Source organism: Aphis gossypii, unplaced genomic scaffold, assembly GCF_020184175.1.
Source record: "Aphis gossypii isolate Hap1 unplaced genomic scaffold, ASM2018417v2 Contig00083, whole genome shotgun sequence".
Classification (NCBI taxonomy): Eukaryota; Metazoa; Arthropoda; class Insecta; order Hemiptera; family Aphididae; genus Aphis; species Aphis gossypii.
The window spans coordinates 1-23493 of NW_026083006.1; the positions used below are offsets into that span (position 1 = coordinate 1).

Here is a 23493-nt window from a genome sequence, read left to right on the forward strand (position 1 = left end):
TCCTCGTATACATCATTTTAGCGTCAACTAGTGCAAATATTTTTACACCATATTTTGCTGGCTTATTAGGCAAATATACTCTGAATGGGCACCTACCTCGAAATTTGACCAGTTGTTCATCTATTGTTACGTATTCTGATGGTGAAAAACATTTTTTACAATTTTCAACAAATAATTCAAAAAGTTCTCTAATTGGAGCTAATTTATCTATTTCACGTCGTAGAATACGATCACCCATATCATCAAACCTCAGGCATCGAAGTAGAAATCGGAAACGCTTAAGACTCATAGCTACATGAAAAATTTCAACGCCAAAACCAGACTGATCATAAAGGTCTTCGAGATTTTGCCTTCCTGAACGGTTTATACCAGCTAATATCAATAATCCAATTAAACTTTCAATTTCACTTTCCGACGTTGGATTAGCATCTCTTTCTCTTTCAAAATTTCCAGCGATAGATATTATATATTTATTAGTACAACTAGTAATTATACGAATAATCACGTTATCAAATAATAAATGAAAATAATCTACAATGTTTGATTTATTTTTTGCAACTGGTTTACACCCGGGTAAATGAGTTATAATATTATGAGATCGGGTACGTACATTACTTGGCAAAACATCTTTCAACCATTTAGTTTTCTTATCTTTTCCAAAATAAAATTTAGACCTTGATAAATCACTGCCAACATCTAGGTCATCTTCGGTTTCTGAAATGTCGTGTTCACTGTCACTTGATTCTTTTTCAACATTTTCCTCAACATAATCATCCACTTCTTCGTCACTCATACCGCCCACCTGATCATTATCTGATAATGAATCATTTACATCATCTAATTAGCTCAAAATTCTGTTTTGTTTACGTTCATCCATAGTAAAGTTAAAAAAAAACAATATCGCAAAAGTAATAAAAATAATTACGGGAATAGTCGCGTGGGATACATATGTTACACGGACGAGTTCAACCGTATACAACTGCGTCTAATCGATAACTAAATCGTTAACAGTGATAATAAATGTAAGTGGCAAGTATTATCGAAAGGTATCTAAAATTAGACTTCTTAAAAACCAATTGCAATAAAGATATGACATAATCAACAATAGTGGGATACAATAGTAATCCGCGCGACTAACGAAGGGTTAATACAATAAAAATATTTTTGCTATGTGTTATAGGAGTAGAGCCGGTAATGAGCTTGTCAGTAATATGTAAAAATTTAAATCAGATTTTTTTATGTATCCTCGTTATATTATACATTTATACCTCATCGTCCTCATCAATCTTTACAAATCTTAAAAATATTTTTTATTTTTAAAAAGTAAAGAGTATGACTCTTTCACTCATAAATAGGGCTCGGAAGTTATTGCAGTAAAAAACGTTGAAAATTGATTGCATTATTGCAGTAAAAAATACACAAAATTGCACTTCAAAATTGCGCTTAAAATTTGATTTTATTAATTGTTTTTAGTTATAAATTTATAACATTTTAATCTTAGGAATTATGATTGTTGTAGTATAATTATAGTCTTATTTATTTAATTAATAGTAGATACTGTTTAAAATAAAATGTAACAAACTTAAAGTCAAACTGGTTTTGTTCGGTTTTTCAGGAACCTGCAAGAAATTTTATAAAATTTAAAAACAATTAATTTTATTGTATAATGAAAATCTGGGTACCTTCAAAAATGATTGCACTGCACGATAAAAGATTTCTTTAGGTTCTCAAATTCGAAAGATCTCCTATTTGAAGACAATAAGTTCTTGTATACCTACGGAAAAACTACGCTCCACATCGACAGAAGTTATAGGTGCATATTTAAAATATATCAATTCTTGAATGAATAAATCTTCTGGCAATTTATTTGCCCCAATTTTTTCGCCAGATAATATGTTTGATACTTCTTGTAAAATTTCAAATCCTTTATTTTTGTCAAGAACGTTTTTAAACTTGTCATTAATTAACTTGCCTGTTATTCCTGTCACTGAACTTAATTTTTCACAAACGTTTCTAACAATTTCAATGCTAGTAGCCAAAGGAAGTCCTTGGGTTTCTAATTTTTCTATGGTGTCAGGTAAATATCCATAATTTGCGTGAATAAAAACTAAATTTGTTTCCAACGATGGATCATCTAATATGATATTTTTTATTTCTTTAAAATATTTAAAGTAATATGAGACTGCTTTTACCCATGTACCCCAACGAGTTATAATAGGCTGGGGAGGTAATGGTATTGTCGGGGCTTTATTTTTGAAAAATAACACACGGGCTGGACATTTTAAAAATATTTGTTTTGCCTTGGCAATCAATTTATCAACATTTGAAAATCGTCCTCTTATTTCCTCAGCAACTCTATGTACACCATGTGCTACACACGTTACATGCACCATCTTAGAATAAAGCACTCCTATTGATTTTCCTGCTTTGATCATGTACGGTGCCACATCACTGACGAATAATATTACGTCATCGTGGCGTATACCATCAGGCCAAAGAAGAAACATCGACTTGTCAAAAACTTTAGTGATGGTCGAATGATTTGTTTTATCGAGCACCTCCGAGTTTAATATTTAAACTTGCCCCGGTTTGTCTATTTCTAATGTTCCAATAATAATATTGGCAATATATCTTCCTTGGACATCGGTGGTTTCATCCACCGAAACCCAAATTTTGTGTCCAGCAATGTTGGATCTAATTTTGTTCATAGTTTCTACGTAAACATCATTTACGTAACTTTTTCGTAAAGTGCTTTCGTCAGGAATTTCTTTTTTTATATATTTTTCCAGAAACAAACGAAAATCTTCGTTGTTAACTTTATTTAGAGGAATATTAGCAGATAATAATGTTTGACAAAGATCTTTGGAAAATGTAGATTTTTTTGAACACAATGTTAATTGTTGCTGTACTTTTGAGGTTGTATCATTATGATGGCGATTTATGGCGCGGCTGTGTTTATCAGTTTTTAAATGATGCGTAACTGTGTATCTTCGATCTGCGGATACTCGAACTTCGCATAATTTGCAAAAAACAGCTGACCCATCACTTGAAAATACATTTTTCCCAAATTCATTGACGTATTTCGATAACACACTAGATATTGATTGCTTATTTTTCTGCATTTTTGACGTTAATACGAAATAATAAATTACAAACGTATAATATGACGAAACACGCGACGACACTTAAACGTTACGACACAAAAACGACTGAAGACTGAAGTAAAATTCTATAATAAACTTAATATATGACTCATAAATAATTGACGTACATTTGAGACAATTACTTAATTAAATTAATATTGTTTTAGATTCTGAACGAAGTGATGAATGTATTGATTTTACAATGTGTCTGCGTACAGCATAACTAGTCGAAATAATGCTCCAATTTCAAACTATGGGGGTGGTTTCCGATGTAAAAGTGAATATCCTTGGTGCATTATAGAGGTAAAAAGTTAACATTTTCCAACACTTTTCAAAAAAATCGAGAAAAACAAAAAAAAAAATGACGGAAAAACGGCAATTTTTACGCAAAACCAGTTTTCGGCCAAATCGATTTTTTTTTATGGTTGTAATTCAAAAACTAATCACTGAAAATACTTAAAATTTTCACCAAATGTTAAAGTCAGTGTATCTGTATATAGTTAAATTTTCAAAAAATTTTGACTTTTTTGAGTTTTTTCTAAGACCACTGAAATTTTCGATTTTTTTGAGAAATTTTTTTTTAAGTGTCGATAAAAAATTTTTGAATGACCAGAAAGTTTTGAAAATTTAATACAAGGTTCCTTATGAGTTGTTTTTATTGTAGCTAAAAAAAATTAAAAATCGTTAGTCACAATTTTTTTTATAATAGTTTATAATTCAAATTTTTACGAAATCTGTCGAAAACGCGAAAATTTGCAAGTAATTTTGAAGTTGAAAAATCATAAAAATTTTTGTGTTCATAACTAAGGATTAAACTTATAACACTAAGTTTTCCATAAGTTTTCCTTCAAGTAGCTATAGAAAAAACTCATAACATCATTATAGGAAAAATTTTATGTGCGTTTGAATTTTAAATTTTTACGAAATAGCGTAACGATAACGATTTATCCTCAAAAGATTTTAAATATTTGTTATTATTCAAAAAGTATAAGTAGTAGATACTTGAAAATTTTACCAGTTATTTAGATTGGCATTTTCCTTACATTATTTAGTTTTCAAAATATTTTGAGTTTTTTTGAGCTATTTATAGACAACTGAAATTTTCAATTTTTCTAAAAAATTTTTTTTGAAATGTCGATAAAATTTTTTTGACCCTATCAAAATACTTGAAAATTTTATACAAAGTTCCTCATATGTTATTCTCATAGTGATTAAAAAATTATAAGAATACATAGGCACAATTTTTTTTTATAAGCATTTTAAGTTCAAATCTTGACGAAAATTCGTCAAAATTATGAATATTTGCAAATTATTTTGTAGGTATAATTCATAAAAATGTTTGTATAGGTAGCTAAGAGTTGAAAATTTAATACAAGATTTTTCATAAGTTTAGCTTACAATAATTATAAAAGAACTTAAATTTTGGTGTATTCAGGCCATTAAATCATAAACCACCTTTTTCACCATCCACTGGAAATTATATCCTAGGCTGACAAATCATCTTCGTTCAGAATCGTTTTTCGTATATAATGATACCTATCATTGCATTCAAATTTAACCTACCCTAGTCCGAGGTCAACCCCAACCCCTAATGTACAGCAGAACGGTACCCACTTGCCCGCTTTTTTCCTTTGTATATGATTTGAGTATATTATGTAGTATATTGTAGTAGGTATACTTATAATTTTGTAAAAATATCTTGAGAGTATACTGCGTATATGTAGTATACCCTATGGAACACCCCTAAACATTATATATTTATATATAATAATAGGGCTTACGATTTCCTACTGGTATTAAAAGAATACGTGTATTTAAAATCGTATATTTTTTAACGTATACACGGATACTCTTATGATATGAATCACGTGTAAATATAATTACACGGGTTTTTCTTAATTTAAATTTAAGTATTTAAAATTTGGAAAAATATAAAATTTTTAACTTTAAACAATTTATGATAAAATTTATTTTGTCAGAAATTGGTTTGGCGTAAAATATCTTGTTTTTTCTTAATTTTTAAAAGTGGATACATACCTTCTATTTTCAAATCTTTTAGATTATCAGGTACTTTTGGAAAGTTCTGAGATCTTTGATTTTGGATGTTTTTTTTTATTGATTTTTCCTTAGGAAGTTCTTCAAGAACACCTTCTGAAAGACCCGTTACAGCTTCGGAAAATAACTGCGTAGGCGTAGATTTTGATACTTTCGCTTGTGTTTTAGTTTGCATTTTAATTTTTGCGGCATCAATTTCATTTTGACACGAAAGATGATTATGTTCATGATCTATTTTAATGAAATGTTTTTTATCCAGGGAAGTTTTTAAAATGCATGGCCATTTGTGGCTATTTTTTTTGCAGCATTTCCACCTTATAAAATTTAAACACTCTTTGTGTACAACATACATAAAATTTTTAAGTGCCAACTTCTCTTTGCCCTTCTGGCTCTCGAAAATATCTAAACTATCCATAACTATTCAAAAAGAAGTTAAAACAAATGCTTAGCGAATTATATAATATACAAAAGAACACTGTAGTACCGAATACAGAGAAATGAACACACACACAATTGACGAACTTTATAAATTACCGCATTACATTACATTTAAGATAAAGTTAGTAGTACCTTTCTTATCCGTTATAATATGTCACTGTACCTAGTTATTGTATATCTGATCGATATGACAGACAGACCGTGCTCTTAATCGTTTTTATCGTAAGTACCTATACAATAATTTATCATTGAATCCAAAATTAATATTATTTGTGGGAACATAACAATTGTACGTAGGTAAATTATACATTTAGTATTGATTTGAGATTAATTTGCAAAAACTCATATTATGGGGTTATTTTTTTCGTGGTTATTTTTTCGGGGTCTAAAATTTCCGGGGTTATTTTTTCGCTGTACCGCTTTTATTTTGGTACCGATCACGTATTAAATTGGTTTTACATTTTTTTTTTTTTTTTAAATAAAATAATATTAGTTATTTTATTATCATGATTTTTTTTTTTTATATCTCACTGTTTACATTTTTGTGAAATCGATTTTATAAGTGTAAGTGTTGAATTTAGTCTTGTGAAATGGATTATTATTTTTTTTTGAGTTAGTATTAGTGATAGTATTGCTTATATTTTAATGTAATATTATGATGTTCGAACATATTTGTAGTTGGTCTTACATTGTGATTTTTGTTCAATTAATTTTGTTTTAAGTGTAAAGAGTGTATTAATTATTTGTTTGTTTAACTTCGTTTAATTATCTTTGAGGAATAGGAGGAGGCACAGTTAACATGTCTATTTTGATAATAGCTGGGTATATTTTATATCCTATGAACCCTATTATTATGGTAAGCACGGATAACCATGTAATATAAATTATGTCTCCTAAGAAATCATCAATAAGTGGTTGTGGCATTTTTTTTAGTATTATATCATTAAAGTATTTTTGGGGGTCTTGTATTTGTTTTGTTACGTGAAAGTTAGGAATTTCCTCGATCCAATTTTGATTTAAAATTTCCGTCAGGTTTGAAAAGGAAATACTTTCTTTTTTGTTCTCATGGTTTATTTTTAATGATTTAATTTTTGTCCATGATACTGGTAATGCCCTTTTGACTGAGTATGTATTTAAATTGTTGGTTTCACAAGGGTACATTTTTGGTATTAAAACGATATCATTTCTTAATAGTTCATAGTTACACGGAAAGGTTATTTTTGTTAATCCTGGGTGATTGTAATTTAATTTTAGTTCTTCTGTTTTAGTTATATTTAATATTTCTTTTTTTATGCTTAAGGTAGGTTGTGGGTTAGTTATGGCGTATGTGTTTATTCCTATTTGTTTTATTATTATAGAGTCGTCATCATATTGTTTAACGCATTGGAAATAGCAGTATTGATTAATTATATCTAATTTTTTGTTTTTAAAAATTGCTTCTACGCATTTTGGGGAAAGAGTAATATCAGGTGAAAATTTTGGAATATAACATAGGTCCGTGTTTGGTGGGTCACAGTGTTGTAGGCCGATTCCTGATATTATCCTGTGTTCACCATTCATGGAATTTATTGCTATATATGTTTTTTCTGAGTATATAATACAAATAGACTCGTGGAACTTAAAATGAGTAGGAATATATTGATATAGTGTCCATTTTGCCGATTTTGAAAATTGACATTCGGTAATTGGTAAGTTATAATATGTATGAAAATGTTTTAATGGTATAGTTAATTCATATCCATCTCTTTCGATTGCTCTTTTTAATTTTGTTAAATCGTTATACAGTATTTTTGATTTTATGATCCTTGCGGGAATTTTATGTAGCTTACAGTGTAAATAAATATTTGTATCTTTTTCATTGTTTGTAATTTTTAGAATTGCTGAAATTAAATTGTAAATTATTTCTTGGATACCTTGGACCATATTCTCCTGATTTGTTTTTTCTTGTAAGTTATTTATATTTTCTTCATTTATAAATTTTGAAAAACTATCCTTTAATAATTTTATATTGTTTTTAGTATTTTTTGTGTATTTATTGAGTTCTGTAGTTATGTTCATGGGCGTAGCTAGGATTTCAATCAGGGGGGGGGGGGCAAATTAAAACAAGATTATAAAAATGCCAATAATAAATATATTAATAATTGAAAGTAAAATAAAAAAGGTAATAAAATAAAAAAAAAAAAAAATTGAATAAAACAATTTAATACGTATAATTAATTATATTAATGACAATCGTCTAGGATCTTCACAAAATCTACTTAGAATTTTCTGTTGTAGCTCTTCCTTCTTTTCATCTATCAGCTTTCTATGCACGCTTAGTATGCAGAGACCTAAAATAATTTACATTATATATAATTAATATAATTTTCATTGATATGAAAAAGCTATTTTAATTTACCATTTAGACGATTTTCAGTCATCGTTGAACGCAACTAAGTCTTTACCCTTCGTAAAGTACTGAATGACCTTTCAATGGTGCTGGTTGTACATTGCTGGGCTAAAGATATATGCAAGGCTTGCTTTATTTTAGGAAAGAAAATATCTGTTTCTCCCACTATTTCACTCATTTCCATGTCTGATAGTTTATTTTTAGCCAGTTTTTTCTCATTCCAAACGTTGTACCATAATTCTGTTTCACTATCTATATCTTTAATTTGGTAATAATCGGCAAAATCATTTATTTTAAATTTAAATTCTTTGATGTTTATATCTAACATATTTGAAGGATGTAGTAAAAAAATTGAAAAAGCTGGTAAGTTTTCATCAGAAAATCTCCGCTCCAAGGAGGATATCAATGAATCCATGTATGGAATTAGCAAAGACCTCTTCCAGAATTCAGTTGTATTCGATACTGGAGGATTCGATCGATGTTGTTGTCTTCCCACAATCCTAGGAAGATTAATTTCTGTTCCTATATTCTCAGCTGTTATGTTTGCAGCAATTAAAATTTGTTCAATTTCCGTGTCAGCGTTTTCACGGTGATCTTTCACTATGTCCACTATTTTTTTAATATAATTTGAGCATTTCAGTAAATCCAAAGTTTTTGACTGCAGGGCATTCGCGACAGGCTCTAATAATTTAGAGTATTTTGCTATGAGGATAACACTCATTATAAAAATACTTTTATTTGATGCAGAATGCAATTGAAAAGCAACTTTTCTTGTTGCGGTGTTTCCATCTTTTGATAATTTGTCTAAAGCATGTATAATTATCTCAAAATTTTCTTTAAAAATTGAAATGCTTCTATATTTTTGAGACCACCATGTCTCACAGAATGATGGTATGTTTGGGATACATTTCCTACGTAAAACAGATTCGCGAGAAAAATTTATAATATCCTTTACCATTGAAATTGTGTTACGTATTTCTGGAACACAATTTAAATCATTGACCACCAAGTTTAACTTATGACTAGCACAGTGAAAAAATAGAGCATGTGGATATTTGTCTCGTAAAATCGATTGCACTCCATTGATCTTCCCTGCCATAGTTGCGCAACCATCATAGCCTTGTCCAAAAAGCTTCGTTCCATCGAGACCTTCGTTTTGAATAAAATTATCGATTGCACTAGCTATGTTGACAGCATCCATAGCATGTAATTCAATGAAGCCTAAAAATTCTTCTCTGATAGCTTTTTTCTCATCATCGAAAAATCTAATACCAATAGACAATTGCTCTGTTCCTGAGATATTGGCGGTTTCGTCTGCCATTATACTGAAAGCTACAGCCTTTTGACATCATTTATAATATCATTTTTAATTACTGTTCCACTTATATTGATAATTTCATTCTGAATTTGTGGAGATGTGTAAGTAGCATTTCGCTTGGCTTTTTCAATATGGTTTTCTAGAGAATGATCACCAGCTTCAATTCGCATTTGAATTAAGTCATAAAAAACACCTGCATAAAAAATAAAAATAAAAATACGTGATTTAAAAATTGAGTATTTTATAATAATATAATTATTTTATTCAATTACCTTTATTTTGACCTTTTCCTCTTAAAGGTAGATCATGGGTTCCGCAAAATAGTGCACTTGAAATTATGGACGAAACAATTTTTCGATTTTGTTCTAGTTCTTTTTGGTGCCCGGATACCATCATATATTTATAGGCACTTCATCCATAAAACTTTTTGCTGCTTCGATTGCTCCTCGGTGACAATTATTGGAAATATGGTTTCTACAGCTCTCGTGCATATCTTTGTATCGTGTAAAAGGTTTGACGATAAATGAACCTAAAACACCTTGGACTTTTTTTGGTGGAAACAGAACACAATAGAAACAAAAAGCGGGCAAGTGAGTACCGCTATGCTGTACATTAGGTGCCGTATGGATCATTATTATATATTATAGGAGTGTTAACCTAACCTTTCTTGCGACAGCTGTAGTTATAGTTCGAGATAAAAATGGTGGACGGCGCCAGTGCAGAGCTATCTTGGATAGCGGTTCCCAAGTCAACTTTGTGTCAAAAAGATATGCAAATCTATTACAACTTACATGTAAGAAGTCTTTATTACCAATAAGTGGTATTGGAGACAATCGGTTAAGAGCAAGGTCATGTAGTGAGTTGAAGGTCGAATCAAGAACGAGTGAATTTAGTATAAATATTTCTTGCTATATATTGCCTAATATAGTCGGAGGATTAGCGTCTTGTCCAGAGCCTGCAGGTGGATGGAGTATACCAGGGACTGTGGCTCCACTTCTAGCTGATCCGGATTTCCATCAACCTCAAGGTATCGATCTGCTTATTGGAGGTGGCTAGTTCTTTGATGTTTTGGGAACAAAAAAATACCACTAAATATAGGTTCAGTCACATTACATGAAAGTAGCTTCGGATGGCTCGTAACAGGAGAACTTTTTTAACCAGCATTCATCGACACTTTTCTCAATGGGACAAACAATAGAGGAAGATTGGAAGGTTCTCAGCAGCATTTAAGATACAAGCTATGGCCGAGCATCAAAGGCGAATAAGAGATGTCAAGAAGAGCAAGAAACACCAACATTTTAAGCAATACACCATCCGTGATGAGGATTGACGTTTTATCGTACGGCTTCCCACCAAACAGGCAATCAGTGAATTAGGGGCTACATTACCTATGGCGACCGCACGTTTTTTGAACGTTGAGAAAAGATTACAACGTGATGAGCATCTGAAGGCCGAGTACATACGATTTATGAACGAATATATTGAAATGGGACACATGGTTCAAGTAATGGACGATTCAGTTCAGACGCAGAATCCCATCTATCTACCACATCATTCGGTAATAAAAGCATCAAGTTTAACTACAAAGGTCCGAGTGGTTTTTGATGCCTCTGCCAAAAGTACATCTGGCATATCTCTTAATGATGTCTTGAGGTGTGGTCCAGTTGTTCAGCAAGATTTATTTTCAATCCTCATTCGCTTCCGCAAGCATCAATTTGTCTTAACTTCGGATATAAAAAAAATGTTTCGCCAAATAAAGGTGGCAACGGAAGATTGGGACTTACAAAGAATTGTTTGGAGATCCAGCCCATAAGAATTACTACGGTCGTACCAGCTAACTACAGTCACCTATGGAACAACTCCTGCCTCATTTCTGTCAACCTACTGTCTTATAGCACTCGCAAAAAGTGTCGAGAAGGAATTACCGAAAGCTTTAAAGGTGATTGCCGAAGATTTCTACATGGACGATCTAATGACGGGAGCCGATACAGAGGAATACTGCTGTTGGTTACAAATAGATGTTAGCTCAGTGCTAAACTCAGCAAAGTTACCATTAAGGAAATGGTTTTCCAACTCCGAATTTGTTTTGCGAAACATGTCCAAGTGTGTTGACGATCCTTTGTTTGTATTAGATATAGGAGACGATGACACGGTCAAGTCACTCGGGTTGCAGTGGAAACCAGTCGCAGACCATTTTCAATATGACATCAGAGCAAGATCATCAGAAGGTGCGTTATCGAAGAGAGCTATACTCTCTGATCTGAACAAAATTTTCGACCCGCTTGGGTTCTTGTCACCAGTTTTAGTGAAAGGAAAAATATTCTTACAACAGCTGTGGTCTATGAAGATAGACTGGGATGCACGGCTTCCGGTAGACATTCAGCAAAGATGGATTCGGTTTATGATGATCTTGAGCAGCTAAAGGAATTGTCCATTCCAAGAAAGGCTATTCCCGAGCGCACTGAGATCATAGATGTACATGGATTTTGCGACGCCTCGGAGAAAGCATATGGAGCCTGTATCTATATTCGTACTCAGAGCAGCGATGGAGAATGGTATTCCAGACTTCTATGCGCTAAAACTCGAGTGGCCCCACTAAAAGGCAGCACAATCCCACGCCTTGAGTTCAACGGTGCATTATTATTAGCTCACCGAGTTGCTGAATCATGGCAAATCAACATTCATCAGTTCAAGCTTTGGACAGACTCAACTATAGTACTAGGGTGGTTAAATAGCCAGGGCAGCCGGCTAAAAATAAATGTTGCAAATCGAATAGCTCAAATCATGGATGTTACAGAGGTCAGCCAGTGGAACCATATAGGAACACATGAAAACCCAGCGGATATCCCTTCAAGAGGTTTGGGACCACGGGAGCTTTTAGAAGCAAAATTGTGGTGGAAGGGACCCACCTGGTTGGAAAGGAATGAGAAGGATTGGATCTTAAATCCAATAGTCAACGCGAATGAAGAGCTACCTGAAATACGTAAAGTGAAACTAGTACTTGTAGCAAACAACTCAGTAAATGATATATTAGGACACTACTCAGAATGGAACCAAATGATACGAGGAATAGCTTGGCTAATAATCTATTCAACGTTCCTGCGTAAGAAGATCAATGGACCTCAATCTTTAAGAATACATGACTTGAACGAAGAAAAAAACGGTGCTAAGAATGGTTTAAGCGGAGTGCTTTAGCAAAGAGATCTTGTCTCTAGAAAAGGGACAAGAAGTACCAAGAAATAGCCAGTTACGGAGTTTGACTCCTTTCCTACGCGATGGTTTAATACTGGTGGGTGGAAGACTCAACAATTCAGACATGGCGGATAAACATAAGCACCCTGTGGTTAGGTGCAGCTCATAAAGTAACCCGTATGATATTTGAATATTGATATTTCCCGGCCCGTTCAATAGTAGTTCCTGTTTTATTATATATTTTCTAGATTTTTTATAATATTTATTTTTTTTATCTCCACGTAATGATAAAATTATACCGTTGCAAAATTCGTCTTCTGACTGTTGTGTTTTTAATGTCTCAGGTTTTATATTGTCGGAATTCATTTCGAAATCTGTAGAGTTTGCATTAATTTTGTTTTTATCGTTCTCATTTAATTAATATATCTGTTATTTTTGTTGTATAAACGGGGTAACGTGAGAGACAATCTGCTGCCGTGTTCCATGAGCCAGGACGATGTTTTATTTCTAGGTCAAATTCTAATAATTTAAAAATAAATTTAGTTATTCTGGAAGATGGATTCTTTATGGTTTTATAGAATTGTAGGCTTGAGTGGTCACTGAAGACTGTTATTTTCCTTCCTATAAGGTATTCTCTAAAGTAATTAGTTGCAAATACTACAGTCGACATTTCTAATTCCGTAGTGGTAAAATTTTTTTCACCTCCTTTCAATTTCCTAGACGCGTAACTAATCGGGTGTCCTTTTTCGTTTTCATCTTCCTGTTCAAGTATCCTAGAGAGTCGTCCCTCTAATGAGGCGTCTGTGGTAACAAAAACAGGGTAACCGTCTTTGAAATGTGCCATAACCGGTGCCGTTGTTATCGCCTTTTTTAAAGTCTCAAAAGATATTTCTTGTTCGTTTCCCCAAATAAATTTATTTTCTTTTTTTGTCAAATTAGTTAAAGGACTTGCAATTTTTGCGAAATCTTTAATATATTTTCTGTAATAACTAGTGAGCCCAACAAACGCTCGTACATCTTTAATTTTTTTTGGTATTGGAAATTTCACAATTGCTTCTGTGTTCTTTCCGAGAGGTTTTAGTCCAACGTTAGAGACTGTGTGGCCAAGTAATTCAATTTCTGATTTTAAAAAGGTGCATTTATTTGTTTTTAATTTTAAGCCGGTTTCTTCTAGTCTAATAAAAATTTGTTTTAATCTAATAAATGCTTATTTAAAACTGTTTCCAAAACAACATATCATCAAGATACGCTATCATGGTTTTATACAAATAGTCGCTAAACACGTTGTTAATGATTCTTTGAAATATTGAAACTGAGTTTTTAAATCCTTGCGGTATCCTTTTAAAATTAAATAGTCCAAAATCTGTAATAAATCCTGTCTTATCTTGGTCTTCTTGTTTTATTGGTATTTGAAAATAACCCTGAGCCATGTCGATAGAAGAGTAGTATTTAGCTCCTTCTAAACTTCTAAAGAGGTCTTGTGATCGTGGTATTGGGTGTTTGTCAGCTACAGTCTCGTTGTTAAATTTTCTGTGGTCTACCAAGAATCGGTATTCCCCCTTTTCTTTTTTGGAATTAAGAAAACAGGCGCAGCGTAACTACTTCTACTTGGTTCAATAATGTCCGCGTCTATCATTTGGTCAATTAATATTTTTAACTATTCTCTTTGTGCCGGGGAAACTCTAAATGGTGGCTAAAATATAGGGTTATCTGATTTTAATTTAATTTCACATGGTTCTATGTTAACACAATTTATATCTAGTGGGTCTGAAGTGAATAAGTGTTTATAGTTATTAATTAGTTTAAGGCTTTTACGTTGTTCGTTATTTAATTCTTGAGAAATTTTGATTACGTTTCCTTGTTTATCGGTTACTTCATTAAACATTTTAGTTATCATAGTGTTTTTGCTTAGTGGTATACATTGTTTTTATATTTTTTTCTACTAATTCTGTCGCCGCCGCGACAATACGGCAATAGCCAATAATGTACATTCCGCTGCCGACCGATCACACACACACACTCACGCACACGTAATCATAGTTATATTTTTTTGTTTATTTTTATATGTTAATTGTCTCTCGTGAATTATATAATAAATGTTATGCAACGGCGCCTTATCGTCTGCCGCCGGACCCTCGGCCGTGTAATATATTATTTTAAGAGTTAGTCTTTCTCCAGCGTTTTCATGCAAATAACGCATTTTCGGTCGTGCGCTAATCGCCGATTGTTAACTTGTAAATTAAAATTGATGTGGCGCGAATCGCCACATTTCGATTATTATATTCGTTTATAAAGGTGCGAATCGCCGTATATATTTCGATTATTATATTCTTTTACAAAGGTGCGAATCGCTGTATACATTTATTATTATATTCTTTTACAAGGGTGCGAATCGCTGTATACATTTATTATTATATTCTTTAAAGGTGCGAATCGCCGTATATTTATTGTCATATTGCTGTTCAAAGGCGCGAATCGCCGTATTTCTACTTATTAATTGTTATAAATTGTTCTTGTGTATTATTTAAATTGTTGTGTATTATTTCTATTATTATTTTCATATTGCATGTGTCATTTTTATTATATAGCTGTATAGGTAGCGGCTGGCCAGCAGTGCTCCACGAATTGTGAGTCCTTTTATTTATTTATATTTATTGCTAATACATATTTTTACCTATTATATTTTATTGGCTGTGCCGAACCGGCAGCATTATATTATATTATTATACATTTTTTTAACTGTTGGGCCAAAAGGGCCGTAATTATTGTCTATATTATTATATTATATTTTTACCACATTTGCATTCGTTTTACCATATCATTGTAGTATTAGTTACCCCTTTCTCTAGTATTTAAGCTGCACTCATACACATACACAAATATACACTTACACACCCAACGCACGCTACCTAGCACTCAGAGAATTACTCGGCGAGCCGTCCAACGCTCTTGAGTTGCTATACGCATTTATACATTATACATATCGGTCGGTGTGTGAGTGTTCTTGCGTACGAAGTATTACGATACCGGGCACACGAACTAATATTGTTTCGGTCTCGGCTTAAACATTTGGTGACCTCGACGTGATCGCGTTAATTACGTATCGCGATTATTATTACTATTATCGCAACTCATAACATACGTAGCGCATAAAATTCTATTTATTGTCATGGTGTTGTAGCTACGTAATATTGCACTCAGCAAAAACTTATTATTTTTATTATAGAATCCGCTTTTTGTTTCTTACGACACATTCGATTTAGAATCGAGTCGGCAGTACTTCTGTAACATAGACTTAGTCATAATATAGCAATGGTTTTAGACGCAGATACGATGAAGGTATTGTCCGAACTTAGGCGTAAACGTGGTGTGGTCAAGGGTGCACTCACCCGTACGTTGAAGTTTATTAATAGCTTCGATCCAATGACAGAGGCCTTGTCATTGCTAGAGTTTAGGCAAGAAGAGTTACCTCAAATAAATAGGAAATTCGACGATGTGCAGTCAGAGATAGAACTACTCAACACTGAGGATCCGTTGGAAGAAGAGAAGGAACGAGAAGAGTTTGAAAAAAACTATTTTGCCGCACGCTCTAGAATTCAGGAAGCTATAACTAACGAAAGGCGTCATAATGCTTCAGGTCATGATACGTCGCATAACTCGAATACGTCAACAAGCCAGTCACGAATACAATTACCACCAATAAAGATCCCGGAGTTCAGCGGGAACATTCAGGACTGGGAACCTTTTTTCGACTCTTTTCGATCTGCAATACACGAGGAAAATAGTTTTACATCGGCTCACAAATTTTACTACCTCAGATCATATCTTACTGGTGCAGCTCTAGATCTGATCAAGGCGGTTCCTATGACGGATGCCAACTATTATGTGGCGATTGAACGGCTTAAGCAGAGATATGACAACAAGAGCCTAACCATACAGTCTCACATCAGATCATTATTAGAATCTCCACACGTAGATAATGCAACCGCAACCGAGCTTCAACAACTACATTCACATGTATGCACGCATATTGCAGCTCTTAAGGCATTAGATCAGCCTGTGGACAAATGGGATGCCTGGCTAATAACTATCATTAGCATGAGGTTAGACAAGGACACGTTACATGGATGGCAACTACATCAGAAGAATACACAACTCCCAAAATATGTAGATCTAGAAGAATTTCTTGCAGGCCGCTGTGTGGCAATGGAAACCTCTTATCAATTTAGTTCCAAACGGGAAGGAACCAACACTAACTCTGTATCTCATCAAAGGGCAAGGGGATACAAGATCAATAACAACTCTGCAAAATTGACACTATTAATCAACAAAAATGACCGTGACAATAAGTGTACTCACTGCTCGGGTAAGCATTGGTTATTTTTTTGCGAATCATTCAAGGAGTTAGACGTCAATAGTCGGTTGACAGTGGTAAGAGATGCAAAACTCTGCTTCAACTGTCTGTCACCGTACCACTCAAAGGATCATTGTAAATCAAAATATAGTTGCCATACATGTAAGGGCAGGCACAACACCCTACTCCATCAAGAGAGGAAATCAGAAGCAACAAGACAGAAGGAGGGTGATCCTTCGAGCTCATCAGAGGAAGATGCCTCGCCGGGCAGCGGTCAGAAAGTGTCCATGCCAGCTCAAGCAACAAGTGAACACGTATTTTTAGCAACAGCAGTAGTCACCGTAAAGGGCAGCAATGGTTCTTATCACAAATGTCGAGCCGTCCTGGACAGTGGCTCACAAGTAAACTTTATTTCAAAGGAGCTTTCGAGAGTTTTAGGATTAAACCAGAGAACAAACGTCCTACCAATATGCGGTATTGGTACCAGCAAGACTCAATCGGGTGCAAGTGTAGACGTAACCATAAGTTCCTCTGTCAAGAAATTTGATGTCAAAATAACCTGCCATATATTGCCTGTTATAGTGAATGACTTATCCGCTATACCAACTCCAAGGGACGGTTGGAACATTCCTAATGAATTTGTGCCTCTCCTAGCAGATCCAACATTCTGTGAATCGGGATCGATTGACCTATTAATTGGAAGTGGCCTTTTCTTCGACTTGATAGGAACCGAGCGTATTCCACTTGTCACAGGGAAGCTCTGCCTACAAGATAGTAAATTTGGTTGGATTGTAACTGGAATGATCGATGCAACTTGCCTTGTAAATATTGAAGAAACTCTAGAGAAAGATTCAGATGTCAATGACAGAACAGAAGATTCGACACAGTACGACAATTCTAAGTGTAATCAGAGATACTTGGAAGAAGACAAGGCCCTACATCATTTCCAGAACAACACGCGACGCAATGAAGAAGGTAGGTTCATTGTGCGATTACCTGTCAACACCTCAACAGACATGCTCGGTAACACTCTAACAATGGCAACCACACGGTTTTTGAGCGTGGAGAGGAGGCTTCAGAGCGACGACAAGCTAAGAACAGAATATACGAGGTTCATGAAAGAATATCTTGAGATGGGTCACATGAAAGAAGTTCAAAATGAAGTTGAATTGCCGGTCCGATCTTGTTATTTACCACACCACGCGGTAAAAAAGGAGTCAAGCTTAACGACTAAAATTAGGGTTGTATTTGACGCCTCAGCAAAGAGCTCCTCCGGGGTATCGTTAAACGACGTATTGATGCATGGTCCAACAGTACAAGCAGATGTCTTCACCATATTGGCTAGATTTAGAATGCACCAATATACATTGATGGCTGATATCGAGAAGATGTTTCGACAAGTGGCAATCGATGAAAGGGACTGGAACTTGCAGCGAATTGTGTGGAGAGATTCACCCACTGAACCATTAAAAACATTCAATCTAACGACTGTAACATATGGAATGAAACCAGCATCATTTCTGGCAACACAATGCCTTGTAACCTTAGCTCACCTGGTACACAACGAATATCCAAGAGCCTCAGAAGTCATCAAAAATGATATATACATGGATGATTTGATGACAGGAGCTGAGACCGAAGAGGATTGTATAAAATTACAACAAGAACTAAACACTATCTTAATTTCCGCCAAACTTCCACTACGTAAATGGTGTTCAAATTCTACTAAGGTGCTACAGCACGTAGGCAAGGGAGAGGCTGATCCACTATACACCTTGGAAATAAAGGATGGTGACACAGTGAAGTCACTTGGTTTACAGTGGAGACCATATCAAGATGAATTTCATTTCAACATAGCTATGGATTCAGCAAGATCAAGATGTACTAAAAGAACGCTCCTTTCCGATTTAAACCGAGTATTTGATCCGCTCGGGTTTCTAACACCCGTGCTACTCAAAGGAAAAATATTCATGCAGCAAATTTGGGCATTGAAGGTTGAGTGGGATAGCCCACTCTCGGCAGACATTGTAGAGAGATGGACAACATTCATGCAAGGCCTAGAGACATTAAAGAACATTTGCATACCAAGGAAAGTGATACCAGCCGCCTGCAATTTTATCGAGTTTCATGGCTTCTGCGACGCGTCTGAAGAAGCATACGGAGCGTGCATTTACTTAAGAACAAGAGGAACCAACGAAACATATCACGCGCAGCTCATGTGTGCCAAAACTCGTGTAGCGCCGCTAAAGGCAATGACAATACCACGTCTGGAGTTGAATGGGGCACTGCTGTTAGCAGAGCTTGCAAGGAAGGTAGCAGATGCATGGGGTAACAATACACATTCAATTCAGTTGTGGACAGACTCAACAGTCGTACTGGGGTGGCTGAACAGTCACAGCAAGCGACTCAAGACATATGTCGCAAACAGGGTGAACCAGATACTCGAAATTACTGAAGCGAGGCAATGGAATCACGTCCGCACTAATGAAAATCCTGCCGACATTGCATCTCGTGGAGTAAAGCCAGCAGAACTCTCGAAAAATACTTTCTGGTGGAACGGTCCAGAGTGGCTGACCCAAGACGCAGAGCAATGGAGGATTTCAGCCCTACCGGACGAAGAGGAAATATTACCGGAAATAAAGCCAGTGCAACTAGCACTTATCTCAATTGATGCATCAAGAGATCTATTAAGTAGATATTCAGACTGGCGAAGGCTAGTACGTGCCGTCGCTTGGCTGAGACGGTTTGTGGAGTATTTACGTCTCAAGAAAAGGGCGTCTTGGAGCCAGCATCTAACAGTCCAGGAATTGCAGGAGGCGAAAGAGGTATTAATAAAAAGAGCACAAGCAGAAGCATTTGGAAAGGAAGTGGTAGCCTTGAAAAATGGTAAAGAGATACCACCCAAAAGCAGCCTCAGATCACTATGCCCGTATATTGACAACGGACTGATATTAGTGGGAGGGCGCTTACAAAATGCAACTGTTTCAAAGGAGCAAAAAAATCAAATAGTACTGCCACCTGATCATATAATTACAAGGTTAATATACAAGGACTGCCATCATAGAATGCTGCATTGTGGTCCGCAAGCACTTCTAGCAGAAGTCAGAAGGACATATTGGCCAACGCGAGGCAGAGCGATTGCACGCACAGTTGTTCGGCAGTGCGTCATATGCAAGAGGGCGAGACCTACGTTTGACCAGCCGATAATGGGCTCGCTTCCGAAGCAACGCGTGCAACACTCTCGTCCATTTACAACTACTGGTGTTGACTTCGCAGGGCCACTGATCATCAGAAGTGGAATACGCGGAAGGCCGGGAAAAAAGGCGTGGATCGCAATATTTGTTTGTTTCTCAACGAGAGCAGTTCACATTGAGGCAGTGGAGGATTTAACAACCAACGCTTTCGTAGCAGCGTTTAGAAGATTCATATCTAGAAGAGGAAAGCCGAACATGATTTGGAGTGATAATGGGACGAATTTTATTGGAGCACGAAAGGAGCTGGCTGTATACGTGACAAAGGTTGATGGTTGTCTAGCATCAGAAGGAATAACTTGGAAGTTTAACCCGCCTGCAGCGCCTCATTTTGGCGGCATATGGGAGAGCGCAGTGAAAAGTGCCAAATTTCACCTCACCAGAGTAGTAAGAGGCACATCCTTAACCCTAAGTGAATTGCAAACACTGTTATGCCAAATAGAGGCATGCCTGAATTGTCGACCCCTTACGCCCATGAGTAGCGACCCCAATGACTTGGAGCCAATAACTCCAGCTCATTTCCTAATAGGAGGCCCGTTGATGTTCCATCCGGAACCAGTGATCGAAGGAAAGGAGATTACAGCGTTAAGGCGATGGAAACTAGTACAAGGGTTGCTTCAGAGCTTCTGGAACAGGTGGTACGCTGAATATGTTCCGCAGCTGCAAATCCGTCAAAGGTGGACGTCAGGTTCGAGGCCACTAGCACTAAATGATGTAGTAATCGTCAAAGAAGAAAACCTAGCACCTACACGATGGAAGCTAGCACGTGTTGTGAAAGTACATCCTGGCAAGGACAACGTCGTTCGAGTGGCTACGGTAAAATTGGCTAATGGTTCAGATTTAACCAGACCAGTAGTGAAACTATGCCGCTTGCCCATTGAGCAAACCGACTAGGTTGAAAAGGTTAATTTTCAACGGGGGGAGGATGTCGCCGCCGCGACAATACGGCAATAGCCAATAATGTACATTCCGCTGCCGACCGATCACACACACACACTCACGCACACGTAATCATAGTTATATTTGTTTATTTATTTTTATATGTTAATTGTCTCTCGTGAATTATATAATAAATGTTATGCAACGGCGCCTTATCGTCTGCCGCCGGACCCTCGGCCGTGTAATATATTATTTTAAGAGTTAGTCTTTCTCCAGCGTTTTCATGCAAATAACGCATTTTCGGTCGTGCGCTAATCGCCGATTGTTAACTTGTAAATTAAAATTGATGTGGCGCGAATCGCCACATTTCGATTATTATATTCGTTTATAAAGGTGCGAATCGCCGTATATATTTCGATTATTATATTCTTTTACAAAGGTGCGAATCGCTGTATACATTTATTATTATATTCTTTTACAAGGGTGCGAATCGCTGTATACATTTATTATTATATTCTTTACAAAGGTGCGAATCGCCGTATATTTATTGTCATATTGCTGTTCAAAGGCGCGAATCGCCGTATTTCTACTTATTAATTGTTTATAAATTGTTCTTGTGTATTATTTAAATTGTTGTGTATTATTTCTATTATTATTTTCATATTGCATGTGTCATTTTTATTATATAGCTGTATAGGTAGCGGCTGGCCAGCAGTGCTCCACGAATTGTGAGTCCTTTTATTTATTTATATTTATTGCTAATACATATTTTTACCTATTATATTTTATTGGCTGTGCCGAACCGGCAGCATTATATTATATTATTATACATTTTTTTAACTGTTGGGCCAAAAGGGCCGTAATTATTGTCTATATTATTATATTATATTTTTACCACATTTGCATTCGTTTTACCATATCATTGTAGTATTAGTTACCCCTTTCTCTAGTATTTAAGCTGCACTCATACACATACACAAATATACACTTACACACCCAACGCACGCTACCTAGCACTCAGAGAATTACTCGGCGAGCCGTCCAACGCTCTTGAGTTGCTATACGCATTTATACATTATACATATCGGTCGGTGTGTGAGTGTTCTTGCGTACGAAGTATTACGATACCGGGCACACGAACTAATATTGTTTCGGTCTCGGCTTAAACAAATTCTTTTTTAATTTTTGGCGTATTTGGTTTTACGATATTTGCTATTGTCATTCCTGTGGGAATATTACTGTAAAGATTAGAAAAATTGTAAAGAGTTATACCGTCTTTATTATTAACACTGAATGATTCTAAAGTTAGAAGCTTGCTTTTGCTTAATCGTTCAATTGGTTCTATTACGTAATTTGTGTCTATTATATTTGTGTTTATGTCGAAGTTTTTAATATTTATTTTATTTTTCGGTGGAATATTTATATTGTAATTTGATACAATTTTTCCTATATATTTTTGTTTGTCATAGTTTATGTTTGTTATATTATATTTTGTTCCTATATTATTGTTATTGCTTTGTGTGTTATAATTGTACCATAGTTTATCCATAGGTATTAAGATATTATTATTTAATTCTAAATTTTTATCTTTAAAATTAATGATTAAGTTATTTTTTATGTTTAAATCGTTTCCCAATAGTATTTTGCAGTTCAATCCTTTGATTACGTACGCATTAATAGAGTATATGTTTCCATTTATTTAGACCACTAATTTTATTTTGCTTAATTGTTCTAATTTGGTATTATCTGCTCCTGTTATAACAATATCTTCCTCATTTTTAACGAGTTCTATATCATTAATTAAAGACATATCTATGCAAGAAATATTAGATCCGGTGTCAATTATTGTGTATTTTTCAATAACTTCATGTTCTACTATTATTGATAATACTCTTGTATTGTAATGTTTGTCTACACAGGTGCATACATGTTTATTAATATTTTTTGGTTCATTGTTAATAGAGTTATTAGAGTTACTTATATATATGTCTTTCATTTTATTTGTTTCAATTGCTGAGCTGTTATTTTTGTTGTCATTGATAGGATATATGTTTTCATAGTTTTGTAAATGGTTGTCATCTTTACCTTCGGCTAGTTATAGGATTTTAATCTTTATAAAGGTATTTTGAAATATAAATTTGATTATATTAGAAATGATATCCCATTTTTTATTGTCTATGCCTGAGCATATTTTAGGCAACGCTAATTTTTTTATTTTATTATCTATGCAAAATTGTTTTGTATTTTCTAGAGTTTTGAAAATATTAGAATACTTAGGTTTGTCATTATAATTATTTTTTGTAATCAGATATAATAACTGTGGTATACCGGTATTTCAGTATACGCGGTATAACCAACTAGGTAAGTTTTACCCTCGTATTCACTAGTTAATGACACTCTCTAAAATAAATTAGAATGGCACTGTTAACTAGTGAGGTACGATGGTGTGCGCTTGTCGATTCTTCGCTCCTTTA

General features: G+C 34.7%; 2 protein-coding genes and 1 long non-coding RNA gene across 3 annotated transcripts; 1 reads left to right on the forward strand and 2 right to left on the reverse strand.

Moving 5' to 3' along the window:
* Positions 1 to 2573: 2573 nt before the first annotated feature.
* Positions 2574 to 3122, reverse strand: LOC126553144 (CGG triplet repeat-binding protein 1-like). Its single transcript, XM_050208315.1, has one exon. The coding sequence runs from the start codon at positions 3120 to 3122 to the stop codon at positions 2574 to 2576; it is 549 nt and encodes a 182-aa protein (XP_050064272.1).
* A 4757-nt stretch (positions 3123 to 7879) lies between these two features.
* On the reverse strand, positions 7880 to 9532 carry LOC126553149 (zinc finger MYM-type protein 1-like). The gene is made up of 2 exons (XM_050208318.1): positions 8035 to 9532; positions 7880 to 7966 (listed from the first exon to the last, which is right to left on the reverse strand). Exon 1 carries the CDS (start codon positions 9344 to 9346, stop codon positions 8069 to 8071), a length of 1278 nt encoding a protein of 425 aa, XP_050064275.1. The 5' UTR covers positions 9347 to 9532; the 3' UTR covers positions 7880 to 7966; positions 8035 to 8068.
* A 5181-nt stretch (positions 9533 to 14713) lies between these two features.
* Positions 14714 to 21542, forward strand: LOC126553150 (uncharacterized). Its single transcript, XR_007606450.1, has 3 exons — positions 14714 to 14830; positions 14877 to 14920; positions 21459 to 21542. It is a non-coding gene; the product is annotated as an uncharacterized LOC126553150 (long non-coding RNA).
* Positions 21543 to 23493: the final 1951 nt, after the last annotated feature.